The sequence below is a fragment of the Molothrus ater genome, chromosome 11 (genome assembly GCF_012460135.2).
Source record: "Molothrus ater isolate BHLD 08-10-18 breed brown headed cowbird chromosome 11, BPBGC_Mater_1.1, whole genome shotgun sequence".
Lineage (NCBI taxonomy): Eukaryota > Metazoa > Chordata > Aves > Passeriformes > Icteridae > Molothrus > Molothrus ater.
The window spans coordinates 10,056,911-10,075,609 of NC_050488.2; the positions used below are offsets into that span (position 1 = coordinate 10,056,911).

The following is an 18,699-nucleotide window of genomic DNA, read 5'->3' on the forward strand; positions in this document are numbered from 1 at the left end:
GGGCACAACACTGAGCACAACTGGGCCTTAGTTCTGTTGGTCACCTGGTGCCACCACAGTAAAAGAACCCTCCCAGGAGCTAGCAGTGCATTTGGGGTGAGGTTTCTGCAAGACAATAAGATCCTGCCTAACACCTATACCAGGGTGGCAGAGTACGTGTCACAGTTCTTTTGTTCTTCCATAGCACAATGCTTTATTCTTTTCTGCATGTGTATTTCACACTAGGGATATTTTTTATTTTCTCTGGTACTATTTACACTTTGCAGCAGTATGAGCAGGAGCAGGATCAGGCCTCCAGTTAAATAACCAATGCAGCTGTTTTGCTGAACCAGCTTCCTGGCTGGGAAATGAATCCAGTCAGCTGTGGATCACAAACCCCAGTAATGGAGATTTCAAAGATTTCATACATTAATTTTTCTTCTTAATATTTGAAGAGTTACTTTTCTTACAAAATCTGTTAGGCAGATGTTAGGAAGTAATTACTGTACATGAATCAGAAGGAGAATGCACATCTTATATTGAACATGAGTGGACTGAGTAAAGAGACTGATGATAGATGAAAAAAACAGCTAAAATAGATCTGAGTGAAATATGCCTGAATTTGCCTGAGGATGATAAGGAGGAAGGAGCACAGGGCCAGGTCCTCTCATGAGCCATGTGTTCATTGTCTTCCCAACACAAGCAGCCACTGCTTTTTTATCACATTGAGAGAAATTGGCCCTGGCTGGACAGGGAGAGTTGCCATCAACACCTAACATCTAATTGCTTTCCAGGCAATTGCATCAGGGTCCAGTGTGCTGGACAGAGCTCAAACATCACAAAACTAAAATGCTCTCAAGTGTCCCAAAGAATCCTTAGATCATGGAGCACATAGATGTGGCTGACAAGACTGATCATACCTGTTAAACTCTGTCTCCATGTACAGATTTATTGTAATTTTTATGTATAAATACAAACAATCTTCAAATGATGGTGTCAGGAGTAATAACACCAGAACAATAGGATAGAAAGCAAAACTGTAGGGAAAATGTTGCCCTGAATAATGCAATTGTCCAGGCTGTGATTTTGTCCAGGCCACAATATCCCATATATTTACAAACCTGGGCAATCTTCAGGGGCTGAAAAAGTTGCTGCTTCCACTGTACACAGTGCTCTGATGGATAGATTTTGAGATGAGTTGGGAGTTAGTAATGGTATAATTGGGTAAGCAAAATCAGGAGCATTAATAATGGATTCTGCCCTCAGCTTGCCTCCAGTACTGAGCCCTACTTTTCTCATCACTGGTTTCTCCTATGTAAAATACAGAAATCATTCTTCCTTTCTGAAGTACTTTCAAATCTCAGGTTCAGAGTACTGCATTAGAGTTGAATAAAATATCTCAACAACTGATAATAAAAATACTGTGTGTCTTTTTCCATCACTAGCAGTTAATGCCCTTCAGAGATGGGGTTTCTGTAATTACCTTTACGCCACAATGTGGCTGGAGCAACTGAGGCTATAATCAAGGAAATTATTCACCTGTACTGTGAAAGCTGCCTTAAGATGCTTTTTAGAGACATAAAACAGACCTTCAGATTGTGCTTATTGTCACACATAAAGTCAATTTCATTCAAAATACAAATTTCACATCAGTAACCACAGCCTTCTAAATTCCATCCAGAGTCTATAACCTATAAACACCATAACCAGAAATGTTACAGAGGAAGCCTTTAAAATCACAAACCAGGCAGAATGTTTAATATTTAAAGTCTAATTTACAATATAAAACCTAATTTTGAGAAATGCTATGAAAGCATCAGGGTTGGGTGCATTTTAGAGCAGCATTTGTCACAAAAAAGAGCTTGAACATTTGGGTTGCCAAGGCAGAAACAAACACCACAGACTCTTTTTACCCTTATGGGGATTCATCAAGGTTGTGCAGTGCAGCTGTTGTCTTAGTAAAAGAAAGTATCAGCCCCTGGCTGAAGGAAACAGAAACATAATTATGTTATGATGAGCTGGAAAACGTGCAAAGAAAAATTGGAATGCAAAGCGTGATAAATGATGCTTTGTCAATTGCAAAGCAGCAAGAAAAGCAGGCAGCACAATAACAGCCCTTCTCCAGTCAATGCTTCCAGTTCAGCTACCAAAATAAAGCACCACTGTAAGCATGGCAGGGTAGTGCTGGCTTTTGGCTGTAGCATTTAGCCCTGGTGGGTTTGTAAGAGTGGATTATGCAGTCAACCTTAGGAATAAAAACGAGAAAAGAAATTGTCAGGTACTCCTCAAAACTGAGACCATAATTCCTGCTAGAGAAAATTCATAGTGTCATCTTACTCTGATTTTTATCCGTATTAAAATTCCAAGGTTTGGACCTTCTCCTTCAGGTTCCTTTTGATTTTGTTTTCTGCCCCCAAAACCCTTTCTCTGCCAAGGTGACCAACATTTTATGAACATTACTATGGCCATATACAAGGAAATGCCATTCTGTAAAAACATTCTTTAAGCAGTCTGTGCTCACATTGACAAGGGCAGGATTTCCCTTTCTCCTTACACCACTGAAGTTCATTCTAGGGATGTGTACAAATCCAGAGGGAAAATTGGACTAATTATATACCAGTACAGGAAACTTTTATTTAGACATTGCAAAGATAAAAAGGGACAAATGACTAAAGAAAACCTCTAGATAAAGGGTAGAATGAATAAAAACAACCCAAACCAACCCAGCTGAGGGTTTTTTGGTGGGGCTGCAATGCCCACATGCAGCCCTTGTCCAGCAGAGCTGAGGCTGTGCCCTCTAGTGCTGGCCACAGAACTGAGCTGAGGCCCCACAGCTGAGCCTGTGCTCTTCCAGACCTCTGAAGAAACCTCTTCATTCCCAAGGCAGAGCTATTCTCAAACCAAAAGGCTGCTAAAATAACTCCATCAACCTCCCTCCTATGGAAAAAAGCTCTAGGGCAGAATTTCCACTCTCATTTTGAATTTCCTGCCTTTGGAAGATGCCTTCCTTTTAATACTAAAAATGTCTCAGAATCTGGTATTAATAATCTTGTGGGGTTTTTAGTAAAAAAAACTCAAACAAAAAACCAAATGAACCACCCAACAATATATACATTGCTTCTGTAATGAAAAACAACCACTTCTCAAATTAGCATCTATGTAGGATAGGTAATCTTCCCTACATCAGTTTAAAAGGCTGAAACTGATATTCAATTACTGTATTTTTAAGGGTGTATTTTTTGCCCTGTCAAATAAGGAGCACAGGCAAGATACTAATCACTCCACTCATACAGCTGCTGTTTGTAAGTCACAGATTTGTGACTTTTCATTACAGTATGATTTGCAAATTTTTATGACCTACAAAAAATTAGGGCTATTTTTACCACTAATTATTTTTATTTACATGGTAAAATTGCTTTATTATTTGACTGTAGTTTACATCTAGGGGTACTAACCCACTTGTAGCCTAATCTAATAGTTTTATTCCTAGTGACTGGGGAAGGTGAGATTACTGAGAGGCAACAGATCAGTGGAAGCCTGCAAACAATTCCTGTGATACTCGTGTATTCCCTGTGCTTACCCTTCAGCCTTTCTCCATTTCACACCAATTTGTGAGGTGGTCCATGAGGCTGTAGAATTCTGCAGAACAATCTTGAGCTACTTATAATTCCTCCTGACATTGTTAAGATTAACCTGATCAATACAATATTTTCCTCTAGTATTTTCTTCCTCAATTTGGTTTGCCTGACACCAAGCTTCTCTTTTTGGCTGCAAGACATTAAAAGAGATATTTTACAGGCAAGTGAGAACAGTTGATCCCAGCCCCCACTCCTGCCTCATCCCCATACATGTCTTATTCAGGAAAACCAAGAGAAAAGCAAAAGCTGATTACAGAAATAAGTAAAGGTGAATGCCTGGACTCCGTCTAAGGATTAATAATAATAATTTAAAAAACAGCCAAAGAGAAGGGAAAATTCAAATTAATTACTCTAAACTGACAGCTTTAGTGGCATTGGCTTCTTTGATTTTCACTTGATTTCAATTCTTCCTCTTCATGCTTCATTTCCCATCATTTCCCAGATGTTCTATTGCTTGTGCTGTCGCTCTCTCCAGCTGCTCCCTGACTACTGTAACTTACAGCATTTTTCTGGTTTTGCAGCAGATTCTTCCATAACCACATACTACTAATATATTTTATTATTCTGTCCTCCTCCTCTGATATTTTTTCAACCTTCTTGTCCGCAAAAGTTCACTTTGTGGTCCTGGTGAGCAGAATCCCAAGTGGTTTAGCACACACAGCCTATCAAATCTACTCCTCAAACGAAACCACTGCTTTAAAATTTAGGAACATGGTGCTGTCAACAAGAGCAGAAGGGTCTCATACAGTCTATTTACCTTTGCCAACAGGATAGGATCCATTAAAAATTCATGTTGGGAACAAAAGCCTAATTGCAAAGAAAGTCCTTGTTCCTTGTTCCCTTACCCGCTATCAGAGCTACACACCAGCCTGCTGTGCTCTGTCCCATCATCTCCTCTTCTCTTCTCTTCTCTTCTCTTCTCTTCTCTTCTCTTCTCTTCTCTTCTCTTCTCTTCTCTTCTCTTCTCTTCTCTTCTCTTCTCTTCTCTTCTCTTCTCTTCTCTTCTCTTCTCTTCTCTTCTCTTCTCTTGTCCTCTTGCTGTGATATCAAGTTTCATTACATGTATTTACTCTGTCATTCCAGCAATTGATCCTTTCCCTAGAATTTGCTTTGCCTGAAAGTGTACCCCTTTTTCTCTATATTCCTGTGCATACCTTGGGGGTCAATGGAGACAGTTAATTAAGCAGGGCTCAGCCTTTAATAAACTAAACATCCTTTCCTACAAGGATTGAGTAATTGCTGAGTTAGTGTAAAGATTCACCAAGCAGGAATTTATTTTTTACTAGAAGTTGATTTAACCTAAACTGTATTTCTGAAACGTATTTCACTCTACCAAGACAAGAGAAGATGTTACAATCTCATAAATATTGCATGCTCAGTCATCCCTTTGATTTCTCACAGGGAGGCAGTATGCAGCAATTGCTCTGCTGAAGCCTGGTGTGTAGTCTGGGTATCAGGTACATGAATTCCCCAGACACAATCCAGTTTTCTCCAGTGGCTTTTCATTCACAGCTTAAACTCTGCAAAATGATAAGACAACAAATCAGCAGTTGCTCCTCATTCATTTTCACATTGCTGACATTGAGATGGGGAAGTGTGTATCACCCATGGGAAGAAACGTCCTCAAATTCCTGGGGTCTTAGGGAAGCTGGTGAGAAGGGAAGGAGCTGTTGGTAAATTCGTCATTCCAGTGCTGTGGTGAGGGCCTGGGCCTGCAGAGAGGGCAGGCTGCACCACAGTTATGCTGTCTCCAATGTTAGCTACACTGAGGTTAACAGGGTACCAAGGGAATCATATATCTGGGCTGACCAGGGCAGGCTCTCAAAGTCAGGGTCTCGCCCTTGTGTCACAACAAAGGTCGTTTTCCTTGAGATGCTATTTTTATCCAGAAGTTTAAAAAGGGATTTTCTCCTCAACTCCCTCCACCCCTGTGTGGCCCTGGGAACTCTGATATTCCCAGCACCACAGCAGGAGAGGAGCCTGTTCCTGGCATCAGATTTCATGGATGGCTGTAGGGAAGCAGTGAAGTGTTCCTGGCAGATAAACCCTGAGTGGGGGAAGAGGCTTCTTTCCTTCTTTCTTTTCTTCTTAATCCAGTTATTATCTGATCTGTATCATTTAAATAATTATATATGTTCTTGCTTCTACCAACTCTGGAGCTGGCTTGTGATAGCTCTTTAATTCCACCCATTCATACTTAGATAGTAACTGGCCTAGCGAATGGTACAGCTCCAGGTACAGCTCCCAGGGCTCTGGCTTAAGAGCCATCTGACCTAAATCTCACTCATTATAAACAAACAGAAATGCTGGTTTTGTTCTTTTTTTTTTTTTCCCAAACAACAGCAGTTACAGGAACATGTAATTTTGCTTTTGCCATTTATAACTAACACCCCCCCTAGGCATTTAATATAAATGACACTGAAAGATGAGTAAAATAAAATATGGTTTTGATTTCCTTTTTATTTTTATATGGCCCATCTCTGAGGTTTTGCATTGATTGTTATTAGTGTTAGCATGTGTTTCTTTCCTTTCTTCAACCTTTGTTCACAGATTTACACTTGATGAGCATGTTGCTTCACTTCAAAAATAAGGTTAATAGCTGCCTCTTCTTAGAAAGGCTTGAGACCTCTAAGCATATGTAGGCATGTAAAAATGAAAGGAGCTGATGAAATGTAAAAGGCATGAATCTGTGCTCAATCAATGCTAACCACTTAGCAGTATTAAATGACAAAATTCTCTATTGGGATAGCTCCCCTTAAAGCTGGGGAGCTATTTTGGCTTCAGGGAACCTTGCTGTGACAATTTTTATAAGCAAGTATCATATACCACCAAACAGATCTCACATTACAGAGTAGCAGCGCATGTATTGCATATAGTCTATAGTGACATAATGATTTATGTGAGTATAAATCATATGCTGTGTTTATAAATGGCCTTTACCCTGAATGAGGCTGCAAAGCTTGGGCACTTCTCTGAGCTAGTATCGGAGCAATCTCCCCGGTATGGCTTCAAAGCCTGAAGAGGTGCACATTAAACGCAAACAGCGAAGTTTGGTATTGGGATCCGAAATAGCTGTTCGGACCGGGATGCCCAGGAGGCAGCACGGCTCCACCATGTCCTGTCTCTGAAATTCTGCGCGAGCAGCCGCCCCCGGCCCCGGGCTGTCTCCGCTGTTCCCCCGCCCGCGGCTGAGCCGCTCCTGTGCCCGATCCCGGCGCCGGGGCTGCGGGAGCGCTGCGGCCGCACCAGCCCAGCGGGGCGGCGGCGGAGCCGGAGCGGAGCCCCCGCGGGAGGGCAGCGGGCAAGGGGCGGCCGTGCCTCCGCCCGGGGCCACCGCGGGGCTCCCCCGCTGCCCGCCCAGCCCGGCCCAGCCCAGCCGAGGGTGCGGCAGCGCCGCCCGCCCCTCCATCCATCCTTTCATCCATCCACGCATCCATGCATCCTCCAGCCATCCAGCCAGCCAGCCATCCAGCCATCCATCCATCCATCCAGCCAGCCATCCAGCCAGCCAGCCATCCAGCCATCCAGCCAGCCAGCCGCCCACCGCCCTCCCGCCGCTCTCCCTCTCTCCGGGAGCAGCCCGTGCGCACCGTGCGGTGGAGCCACCGCGCTTCGGCTCCGCGGGGCCGCCGCGCCCGGCCGCGGCTGGAGGATGCGTGTGCGGGGCTGGCGACCTGGCATCGCGTCGGTGCTTGGATCCTCCCTCCTCCCTCTCCTCCTCCTCCTCCTCCTCCTCCTCCCCTCCCTCCCGCTCGCCGCCTGGCAGCGCGGGGCTGGGGAAGTTGCGCTTACACGAGAGATGGCTTCGCAGCGGGGATCGCTTTGAGGAAAGGTCTCCCCCTCCCTCGCCTCCCCCCGGCGCCGCGGCCTCCGAACTGTAAGTGGCAGGAAGGAAGTAAAGTTGCAAACAACCTGCCGCGGCAGGAACTTTGTGAGCTGCTCCAGCTGCATGTGCTCAAGGTGCCTTTGATGTACGTGCAGCAGCTTCTGGAAAGTGGACTGCAGCTTTCCCACCCGCCAGCCCTCCCTCTCCCCAACCCTTCCCAGCCTCCCCTCCCACCACCGCCACTTCAGCCCGCACACGCAATTTGTTTGAGAAGAAAAAAAAAAAAAGTGATGAACGAGAAGTGGTGAATTACCCAAGCGACTTTCCTCAAAGAGCGAGCGAGCCGGGGAGAGGAGCCGGGGCGAGCCCCGCGCTCGCAGCGCCGGGAGGGACCCGCGGGGCTGCCGGGCTGCGAACGCGGCTCCGCAGCGAGATGCAAAAAGCCTCATCTGCTTGCGTTTGACTTGCGATGCCGGCTCCTCACTAGAATGCAAACCCTTGCACAGGATGAAAACAGGTTTGTGGCACATTCTCTTGGAAATGTTTCGCTCCCCGCCGCCGCCACCTTCCTGTCTGAGATGTCAGAGAAGATCTTAATGATGACACGGTGGCAGATACCTCTGCTGTGTACCCACCAGTGTTCTTTGGAGATGCTCCGCCAGAGATAAATCTTTTATGCAGCTGTCTTTTCATATCTGTAGCGATTGCTGCATAATTTGCTCTTGATTGCAGTTAAAATATTCTCTTTAGGATCCGCTTCACAAAATGATGCAAAATAAACTCAGATGGGAGAAGTGTGGAATAGAAAGCCATAAATGAAGTACTGATGGTGGACTGCTCTTCCCTTCTTCTTGTTCCCTCCCCCGCTTAATGTTCTACCTCTAAATGTGAGCCTTTTCTGAACAAAAACATTTGTTACATTTCTGGTTTAAAGCAGTGATTTTGGGGGCTCTTTGGCTGTTGTTTTGGGAGCAGCCTCCCATCAGTGGTACTTGCCTTACTGATTGACTTTCTTGAGTGTCTGTGGCTGCCAAGCCCATCAGCTTTTATCTTGTTTCCACCTGTTTTAAAGTATGTCTTGTTTCTTCTAACACCTTGCAGGTCATTCTTCCAGAATGCCAGAGGAAAGTTCACCAAAGCGGAGTCCTCAAAACATCCCATACAAGGATCTGCCCCATATCATCAATGCTGATGGGCAGTACCTCTTCTGCAGGTATTGGAAGCCAGAAGCATCTCCCAGGTGAGCACTTTCAAGCAAATGTCCTTTCTACTATCACTAGATATGACTCTGTTAATGCAATTATTATTTATAGCTTGACTGGCATTACTGGGTCGTGTGCACGGAGCTTTATAGAGCCTCTAAGAGAGTCAGCTGAGAAAGTCCCTACTGTAAAAATTGCATTCTCCAAACCTTAACTTGCTTGAGTCAGCCTTGCAGGTATAAAACATGGAGCTGCTGTCATTCCATGCACAGCTGGCTTGGTTGGCAGTTCAATATTCTACCAAGTGGCTCTGGCAGGTGGCTGATGCCTATCAGCAGTAAACAGCTATCCCCAAACTAATCGCACTGGCAGTCAGGGAGGGCACGGATACAGGCTTTGGAATGTTCAATCTTGCTGATTTTCCCAGTGTCAACAAACTTAACATCAGCATCTGAGTTCAGTTTCAGTAGTAATAGCAGGGCAACAGGCAGAATGTTTGACTGCATTGCTTTTTGACTGGTTTTAAATTATTTATACTTAGTAAATGATTCAGGGAGCTCTCTCACTGGCAATCGCAATTTCAAAGCTGACCTGTGTAATAAACACAGACAAAGGATCAGATAGAGATTTTTTTCTATTTTGTCATAATTAAAATAATCTCTTTAATAGCTTTCTATGCTAATTATGATCTGATGTGGCTCCTGTAGTTATGATCTTTCTTCTTCCAGTATCTGCTGGCTTGGCATGTATTTGTGCTGCCACTAGTTATTTAGGTATCTACTTCATAAAAGTCTGGATATTGCTTAATTATTTACTTTTTCTGCAAGCCAACAGGAAGAGCTGTGTTCGTTTTATACAGCTAAAAAACAGTCACAGGAACAAGTTGTTCAATCCGTAGTAGGGAGTTGAACTTTATCCTGACGACCCAACAGGTGAGACACCATCCTCTGCCCAAACCAGCCTGGCAACTGCTCTGAGAGAGGGATACAGGTCCAAGTTAACCGGCCTTGGGGTTTATGCCTACAAAACTAAGGGACAGTGGGAATAACATAGGGCTGGGTTAGGACTCAGGTAATAAAGAGGGTGGGCAAGCACCAAAATATACTGGCTCCAGAGGGGAGGACAGTGCAGACACCCCACCACAGCTCCATGGCCCAGGCTGGGCTGTAGGACAGAGTTCTGGTTCAAGATCTCCTGGTCTACAGAGCATTTTATAGTTGCTTCTACTCGCTGCCTTTCAGAAACAAGGAGGAAGGGTTTTGGCACTGATGCATTACATAGTCTTTGCACCAACCTGAAAATTGCCTTTATGGAAAAATAATGCTATGAAATCAAGTTTCTAATGTGAAACCAGGCTGTTTTGTATTATAATGGTAATTAATCATTAACTACCCATAACATTCGTCACCCAGTTGTGGAACTGCTTTTTTATCACTTTTAATTTCTTACCAAATTAGTGGTGGGTGGATGGATCTTTGTTCCAGAAATGATAAGGAGCTGAGAGTGAAAACTTGGTGTCTAAGTCCTCTGGGTGGTTAATTTTTTTCGTGGTCTGTGCACCAAGCAGTTAATTAAGAGTGAACTTGCCCTAGTTTTGTGACAAGAAAAATGGATGGGATCAGTGTTGCTCATTTACAAGAGCTCCTGTGTGTGTGTTTGCATGTTTGTGTATAAGAAGGGGGCGTATTGTTTATTATTAGCTCTTCATGAATTGTTATATATGAGAGATGGTAAGTGACTGAATAACAAGTCAGTGCCTGGATCCTGTGATCAAGATTGCTCTTGAAGTGCTTTGATAGGCAAACCAAAAATACATTATTTTGCCCCCTTTCACTTTACATAAGAAGCTCTGCTTTTTCTTCTTCCTGTGAAGAAGCTCAGCAACTTTCATCTAATTTTAAGCATTCAGCAGAACTGATCTCTCTCTATATATATGTATAGGGAGAGAAAGAGAGACACCTCAGGGGACTTTTACAGGCCTGTTACAATTTATTTCAAATACTGAAAGCAATTCTTTCAATCTTCTAACTCAATTGTTGATTCAGGTTCAAATCTTAACGCTAATGAATGATGCTATAACCGTCAAATGGTGAGATCTTTCATTGATCCATTATGTGCCTAATCCCAGCTAGAGCTGTGGAAATACCTCTTCACTGCAGATGCCCAAAGATTATCATTGACTTGTCTTCTATTGGAATAGAACTTATCGCCCTTGATCCCTCCCCCACGGAGGGGGAAAGCCCAGGATGTCTGCCAAAGGAAATATTAAAAAGTAGCTCTAGCCTGGGCTTGAAGAGCAGACAATGGCCAGGCAGTCTCTGAAAGTGGGGATGACTGACAGACACCACCCTTTGGAGCTGGTGCTTCTTTTTTATCTCGTTGAACAGACTCATAAATGTGGATAAAAGTCTGTAGCAGATTAATGTGTTATAACACATTAAAAAAAAAACACAAAAAAACAACCACAAAAAACCTATTTTTTCAGGAAGATGGAGAAATTTTGAGAGGCATTACTGCTTCATGCTCACAAATACCCAGGCTCTGATCCTGTGTGGTGTTGATCTGACTGATCAGCCCATACTGGTGCACATATGGAAGCTTTGTTATAAGTGCCACTGAGGCCAAGGTTGTCCTGCCAGTGAAAGGCACCTATTGTGAGTTCCTCAGCAGGGTCTGCTTTGTTTCAGAGAGGGATTTAGGTGATTACTTCACAGGAAGCTGACACACAAAGGCACTCAGATGTCATAATGATTAGATGGGGTAGATGGAGTAAGGAGTAATGGGACTAAGGAAGAAGAAAGACAGTGTTTTCCACTTGTTTTTGGCATGGGAAGTCACTCCCAACAGCAGAGCTGGGCCCTGGGTGTCATCTTCTCTTGCTACCTGCTGGCAGCAGTGCAGGTGCAGCTTCCCTGGCCAGCAGCCCTGCAGGTTGCTCAACTTGTTGAGCCAGTTCCATCTTAAAGTGTAATTAAGTGGTCTCTCCTTGCTGAATGCAGCAGGGAAGAAAAAGCAGTGTGTTCTGGTGTTGTTTTCATGTTTTGTGCCAGCAGCAGAACTTGTGGACCATGAAAATGGACAACTCTGGCACCAAGTGCTCACTGCTGAATGCAACACTTAGGATCTGGGTGAGGCATGGCACTTTCAGGTCTTTGTAATGTTGTTTGAAGGAATTAAATCATTAGAACCAAACAGGACTGATCTCATGCCTATAGTATGTCCCAGTAGCCAAAGAAACCCTACTTAATGGGAAAGCAGTCACTGTGTAAACATAAGCAAGGCTTAAACCTCTGTCACCACCCTGAGCACTCTGAGACAAAATATGAGGTAACAGGAGGTGGGAAATTAAGAAACCAAGTTCTATTCCCAGCTCTCAGACAAAGCTGCTAAGAATAGACGCTGGTGAGGAAGGGGAAGGAAAGTTGGGAGGAGAAGACATTTCCTTTGAGGCCCCTGCAGGGCCTGGGGAACTTCAGAGGTGACCTTCTTCCTCTGTGGTCTATATCCCTGTAGCCTTTTCTAGATGCTTCCTCCATTCTTGTCACTACCTAGATAAGCACAAATAGTATTTTGTAGGGCACTTTTAGCCCCTCTTCTTGACCTCAAGTAAGTCCTGTGAGATTTATTGACTCAGAGTAATTTTTTAAAAGGTGCTCATAGCTGTAGCTGCCACTGACTTCAGACAGAATGATACCCAGGTATCTCTCCTGGCAGATCAGTCACTTTAAGCTGAGACACTTGAAGTTAGAGGATGCATGTGAAAATGCAATTTCCAGACATGTATGAATGTGAGGCTCCTCAGTCACCTGAAGAGGAACCATCACCTGGCAAGTTAGCATGGTGCTTGAGTGTCTCTCACAGGGTGGTCTCTAGGTGGACTTAGAGGGTTGTCTGGATGCCCTGTGGCTCTGCCTGTGGGTCACAGAGCATTCCTGGGCCATTGTTAACTTACACTGCAATGGGTTGGCTCAACTTCAGACATGGTGAGCACAGTTTAAGTAAACAGAGCTGCAATTGTCTGAGTAAACAGTGCCTTTCTAAGAGTTCTTTCAGTTCTACACCTGAGATGTGTTTAAAAATACAAAATTAAACAAACAAAAGGCACCCACTTCTCTATTTACTTTTTACAATTTCTTTTACTCTTTGAAGAACACCTGCCATTCTTTCTGACTTGTTAGTAATGCAAGGCCAAGCCAATAAGGAGAAAACAGATTTCTCTGTTCCCCAAAGATTTTGCAGATGTGCCTGTGGTACAGAAATATAAATTGCTTTTGTATTTGAACTGGCCCTTAAATTGTAAATATTGCTTGATGATTTTGGCATGTCATTTGGCATGTCATTACCAGCACTTCCATTTACAGAAGAACAGCGCAGCTCCCAGCATGAGCAAATGACAAAATTGAATTTGACTTTCAGACCTTTCCAAAGTGAATGAATAAATAAATAAATAAGGCAAAGTGAAGTCAGAGGAAAAGAAATCAAGTCACTGATTATAATATCTTTAATTATAGTGTATTGTGTTAGTCTCTAGAAATATTTCAAGCAGTTTCTAATTCAGCATCATTCTTGAAAAACACTTTGTTTGTACTAATGAGGTCAACTCAAAATTAAAGCCAAATCTGTAGGATGCAAAGTGACTTATGTCAGCACAGTTTGCTGTAGGATGAATTCAGCTCCCTCTGTTTTTCTGATCCCATTGCACACACTGCAAAGGGAAATGACAATGATCATTGTCAAATCAACATTCCAGGCTTTGCTTGCTGTATTGCTAGTGCCTGAGTTTCTAAAGCATCCCTTCTTCTCATCAGCTGTGTATGTGTTCCTTTAATGCCTCTGTTATCTCTGCTCCATGTGACTGTCTTATTCACTGTGAATGGGGGCATCCTTTTATGATTCCTTATGTGGTTCCAGAGGATGGGCAAATTAGCAAACCAGCTTTGTGTGAGAGGGACTCTGACAGACAGGGGAGCTGCTTTGGTTCTCACTGCAGATACTTCCAGCAGGCTTCTTCAGTATCATAATTTTTTTTCAGTCTCCACAGGAATGTCCAGCCCAAGGAAATCTGCCTTGTATTCCACAGAAACCAAGGGAAAAGGTGAATAGCAAATGGAATAACAATTGTAATTAAACTGTCCCTTTTGCTCATTGCCCTGTTAGGATCTGCTCAGGGCACAGGTGTACAACTTTGTGACATCAGTGTCTGGGAACAAGGTGACTTTTGGAGTTCCCTGTGGTGAGTCTCAAAGCAGTAATATTTCATCCTGACCCTGAGAGCAGCAAGAAAAAGCAAAATCAGTGTTGGTTCTGTGTGCCACCTGATTAATTGGAAACAATGTTGTCCAGCATGGTGAATATAAGAAGCAGGGGTAGAAATAGGAGAGAAGAAGAAAAATGCTCTAAAGATAGTGTTGTAAAGATAATTTTTCTGCTCATTATTCTGCCAGAGACTGAAGGATAAGCAAACCTGGCATCTGTAAAACAAACAGTTAGTTTTCTTTAATTGGAATACAAGTGTGATGATCAATACTGGCTTTGTGCTATGACTCCAATGGATGCCTAAGTTGGTCACTCAGCATTTAGAGATCTTTATCCTGGGCAGACCCTCCACTGACCTCTTCTTCATCTGATCAGACTGGGAATGCTCTGAACCAGCTATTTGTTGGTAGTGACACAATACCTGAAGCAGACAACTCAGTGATCATAGCAGGGCTCCAGATGCAAGAACACTTTATTTCACCGCTATAAAGAATATACGGGTTGAGTAAAAATAATAAAAGAGCTGCACACAGTTCCTTCCATCAATTTCTCTAGCACTCTTGGAACATCCCTTGGAACACACAGCAGCTCTTTTAGATCACTGTGAATACATCTACAAGAACTGGCTGTACAGCTGTTCTGGCTGGAAGAGGCTATTTTTTCTAGATGTCTGTAGCAGAGGAGTTGGCCTTGCAAGTTCCCTTCAGACTGCTGTGACTTTGTCCTTTTTAAAGTCAGGGTGAACATCTGACCTCTTTGTTCTTCTAGGGAAATTGCATTGTTCTAAGAGCTGTCCCTGCAGACAGATTTGGCTGTGCTGCCTTCCCTAGGTTCAGGCATGTCATTGTCCTAATGTGTTCTCACTTGAATGGAAGCCACCAGTGTTTGAACCCTCCTATTGTCCCTTATGCAAGAGATGTGACCCAACCCTGATACCAAATGGCTGATTATTCCAGGTATCCAAGGAGATAGTGCTGCATCTTGCCCATGAGATCCCTAAAGATATGCTTAGGCAGGTCCTTTACCTCATCCCACCCCAGTTACATCCTTAACTACACCCAGCCATCCCTGTCCTGTTCTCCACAGCACAGACATTCTGACGCTGTGTCAGTGTGACTTATTGTCCATAACAGGAAAGAAGGAAATCAGCAAACATCAGGGTAAGTAAAGTTTTTAGACATCATTAGAATTATATCTCCTCTAGGGTTTCCTCTTGCAGACCAATACGGTTTCACTTATGTTAACTGAAAGAAAAATACTGGTGCAGCAATCCCAAATACCAGCCTTGGGCTAGTCCCAACCACAAACATCTCTAAAGCAGCCAGGCTTGGGGGAGTCACTGGGTGGTGGTGGCAGGAAGGCATCCCCAAGCTGACCAGAGTCACTGCCCACACAGTGGTACCAATGTGTGTCCTTGGAGCCAGGAGGGGAAGAGCTGGTGGAAGCTGTCCTGGTGGCCACTGCACTGCAGTCAGATTTACCTGCCTCCAAGCTTGCTCCTATGGGATATCCTCATCAGCAGGAGAGGGGATAGATCTTGGTCTTGGTTGTTTTCTGCTTGGGAATGTGCTCATTCCTCTCAGGCAGATGCAGTATGTTTGTGTCTGAAGGCAGCCTTGAGTAACACCAAACTTCATGAGTATTTCCACTGGCACGAAAGAGTTCCCCCTTCTGTGTCAGACACTGGCTCTGCAGCCAGGAACTATCTTTGTTTCTGTTTGGCAGGCACTCACTTGATGATGGAAGGCTCTGAATCCTCCCATACTGAGTGGTGGCAAAGGCAACTTGCTAGACCTAGAGAATTTAGTGTCAAAAAACAGAAAAAAGGAGGCAATGAGGAGCAGAGAACAGGCAAAACATGGTCAAGACAGTCATTGGACACAATGACCAGTGATTTACAGAATCAGACTTATAATTTATCCATACTTTTATTTCCTTGTCTACAATGGTGTGTAGTCATCCAGTCAAGTGATACAAATTGGGGCTGGAGTCTCTAGATGAAAGTTACCAGAGAAAGTAAGTTATTCCTTGAGCAGCTGGTGGTTGAAGAATGCTTGATGTTTGAAGAGAGATTTTAAATAAAATCTACTAAGCAATGAATTAGTTGTTCTCTGCTGAATTAGTTTACTTCTGCTGCAAGTAAATTGTCTCAGTGGCAATCATTGAAAAGAAGGAACAGAGAAAAAAGGGAGACAAAATATTGACAACTGGGTTTAAGCCAAACATTCAGCAGTAACAGGGTAGTTATCATTTGCTCTGGTGTTGTGTACAGAGAGGTAAGGAGAAAATGTACAAACTACTATAGATTTGGTGTGCAAGAAAGACTGCTGATCTTTTTCAGATGTCTGTCTGACCTGTGATAAATGTCTTGCTCTGTATGTTTTCTTTCTTCCTTGCTCAAGCTTGAAGCTTGCAGAGTGAGGGAATAAGACCTAAATCATTGGTCTTTCTTCAAAACAGAATTTGGTTTAATTTGCAGTAGATATCAGCAGGTTAGTTGGTTCACCAACAGACAAGATGAGCTTATTTTTATAATTTTTCAACATAGTTTTAACTTCTATTTTCAAAATTATCTCAGTGGGCTTTCAAATTCAATTGTCAGTTCCAGAAATCTGCAGTGGTTTAATTTGCTGGGTGAAAGGCATTAGGAGTGACAAGGAAGCAGTAAGTAATTAAATTTCTGTAAGATAACATCCAGCTGACTTAATGGTTAAGCTTTTTCTTCATTTTTTCAATTTTATGTGAGAGCTAGTCTACAATATTTGGAGCATTAAAATCTGTATTCTGAGCAGCAATCATAACCTCATGTTATTAAAAAGACATCAAGCAATCAGCATTCAGTCATCCTCTGTCTGTCCCCAAAAAAGAGATGTGGAACATCTCAACCCAGCTTGTTCTGAAAATGCACAGAGCATCTTTCTGACATTTTTAGATGCCCACAAATTCGTTAGGACAGAAAGATTTTTTTTTTAAATTGACTTTGTTCCTTCCAGGTTCACTGTGGCCCCCTTCCATGTAGCACAGGGAGCCCATGGTGATATCTGAACTCTGCTGTTGAGCTCCCGCTGGCTGCTTTAGAGTCAGGTTTTTACTCACACTGTGTGTCCATCCTTGCCTCTGGCATGCTGTGCTGCCACAGGAATGGGTTTTTACCTCTGTGCTTCAGTTTGTGTGGCAGTGGAAGAAGGGTTGATCCTTGCTTGGGGTGGGGTAATGGATCAGAGAATCTCTTGAGGTGCCACTCACCTCTGCCTTGTGTGACCTCTGCAAGCAGCCTGGCTGCACCATTTGTAAAGCATTTTGGGTTTTCTGTATGAGGAGTGTTGTACAAAAGCCAGCTGCTGTTATTATTTATCCTGTTTATTTACTGGTCACATTTCTCAGAGCTGGGGAATGGAAAAAAAACAAGCAATCAGCAGATTCACTTTGTTTACATTTCATTTCACTTTCGGTGTTTGGGGAATGCTGATTTGTTAAACTCTATTCCTTCCTTTGAAGCCTGTAATTTTGCATAGTGGAAACATTGCCTCATTTTTACACACAGGTTTACATTTCTGTTCTGCAGCATTATTTAAGAGTTCTGCCCATGAGAGGTTTGCTTCCTGCTGGGCACTTTCTCCTCCACACCAGCTCTCATTCTTTCTTTGCCAGGAATCGAAGGAGTCGAAGCTGGTGGGATTAATAACTGTGGTATTGAAAGTATTTGCTCTGGATATTGTTGAGGCTTTTTAGAAATGGGCAGAAATATGTGGTACAGTCTCTGGTGAAGTGTTCCACATGAAACACAGCATTCCTGCAGCAGAATAACAGCTTGTGGTTTAAATAAATGTTGTTATTTCTGCTCAGCTGTAGGTGTACATGAATGTTTTGGTTCAGTGACTGCCAGATACTGTAAATGAGTATTGATTTCCTTTTCTATTTTAAGCTTTTCTGCAGAAAAGACATCCCACATGCCTTTGGCTTTCTTTGCCTGTATCTAAAATGATTCCAGCCAAGGACTCATCTAACTAAATACTCTTTTTTTTTATTGTTACCACCCATCTTTATTCTAGTAGTTGCACCTCCAGTTGGACAGGTCCCCATTCACATTTTGGAGCTTAAATCTATTACATCCAGCACTTTTTGAGAGCAAATCAACAGGGCAGTGATTAAAACTCATGGCAGGTAGGTTCCTTATTTGTGTTAGCATGGCAGCCCTCACTGAGAGAGGTGAAGCTGCCTGGGTGTTAGAAATAAAAACATTTTAGGAACCAAGCCTGCAGTAGCTAAAGCCTTTGGACACCCAGATTTGCTCAGTGCAGCCAAGAAGTAACACATATTGATTTGGCAGCCATAGGCTGAAGTCTGTATCCAACTCTTAAGTCATCTGTAGGTAAGCCATGGCACCTCACCTGTGACTAAAATTCACTTTGGTCCAAAACATGAATAAACATTTCAGCATGAATACATGAATAAAACATGAATAAACATGGCAGCCATTTAAAGCTCCTGTTGCAGTGATCATTGTCTTAGCAGCATTCCATGTCTCATTTAGAACTGCTTACATTCAACTTTCCTTCCTACCTCAGGTCTACAGCAAACATGGAATAGTAAATTAATTGGAACATGCTGAAAGCCTTGGCAAACACTTTGCTTGTGACATTCCTAATTTCCCAGAGGAGTAGCTGCTGATATTGATTTTGACAGAGCCTGTAAAGCCTCTTGCTGCAAAGATTCCTCTCATAGCTGGACAAGGCTGAAGTGCAGCACTGGGATGTGCCAAGATTTCATTGGAAATTAATGTGTTTAATCTCAAAAT

At 43.2% G+C, this 18,699-nt stretch overlaps 1 protein-coding gene and 1 long non-coding RNA gene across 5 annotated transcripts in view; one reads left to right on the top strand and one right to left on the bottom strand.

The window, feature by feature from the left end:
• Positions 1 to 896: 896 nt before the first annotated feature.
• Positions 897 to 7,503, bottom strand: LOC118691729 (uncharacterized). 2 transcript variants are annotated; one of them, XR_004981063.2, is made up of 2 exons: positions 7,410 to 7,503; positions 897 to 5,137 (listed from the first exon to the last, which is right to left on the bottom strand). It is a non-coding gene; the product is annotated as an uncharacterized LOC118691729 (long non-coding RNA). The 2 variants fall into 2 exon arrangements; XR_004981062.1 differs by lacking the exon at positions 7,410 to 7,503 and adding an exon at positions 7,208 to 7,300.
• Positions 7,219 to 18,699, top strand: part of MGLL (monoglyceride lipase) — a 62,421-nt gene continuing 50,940 nt past the window's right edge. The window contains exons 1-2 of one of the 3 annotated variants that reach the window (XM_036391124.2): positions 7,219 to 7,494; positions 8,545 to 8,683. In XM_036391124.2, coding sequence (XP_036247017.1) covers positions 8,559 to 8,683 — 125 coding nt within the window. In that variant the 5' untranslated portion in view covers positions 7,219 to 7,494; positions 8,545 to 8,558. Of the gene's footprint in view, positions 7,495 to 7,579; positions 7,961 to 8,312; positions 8,331 to 8,544; positions 8,684 to 18,699 lie in introns of those variants that run through there. The other 2 variants (XM_036391122.2, XM_036391123.2) reach the window with 2 other exon arrangements.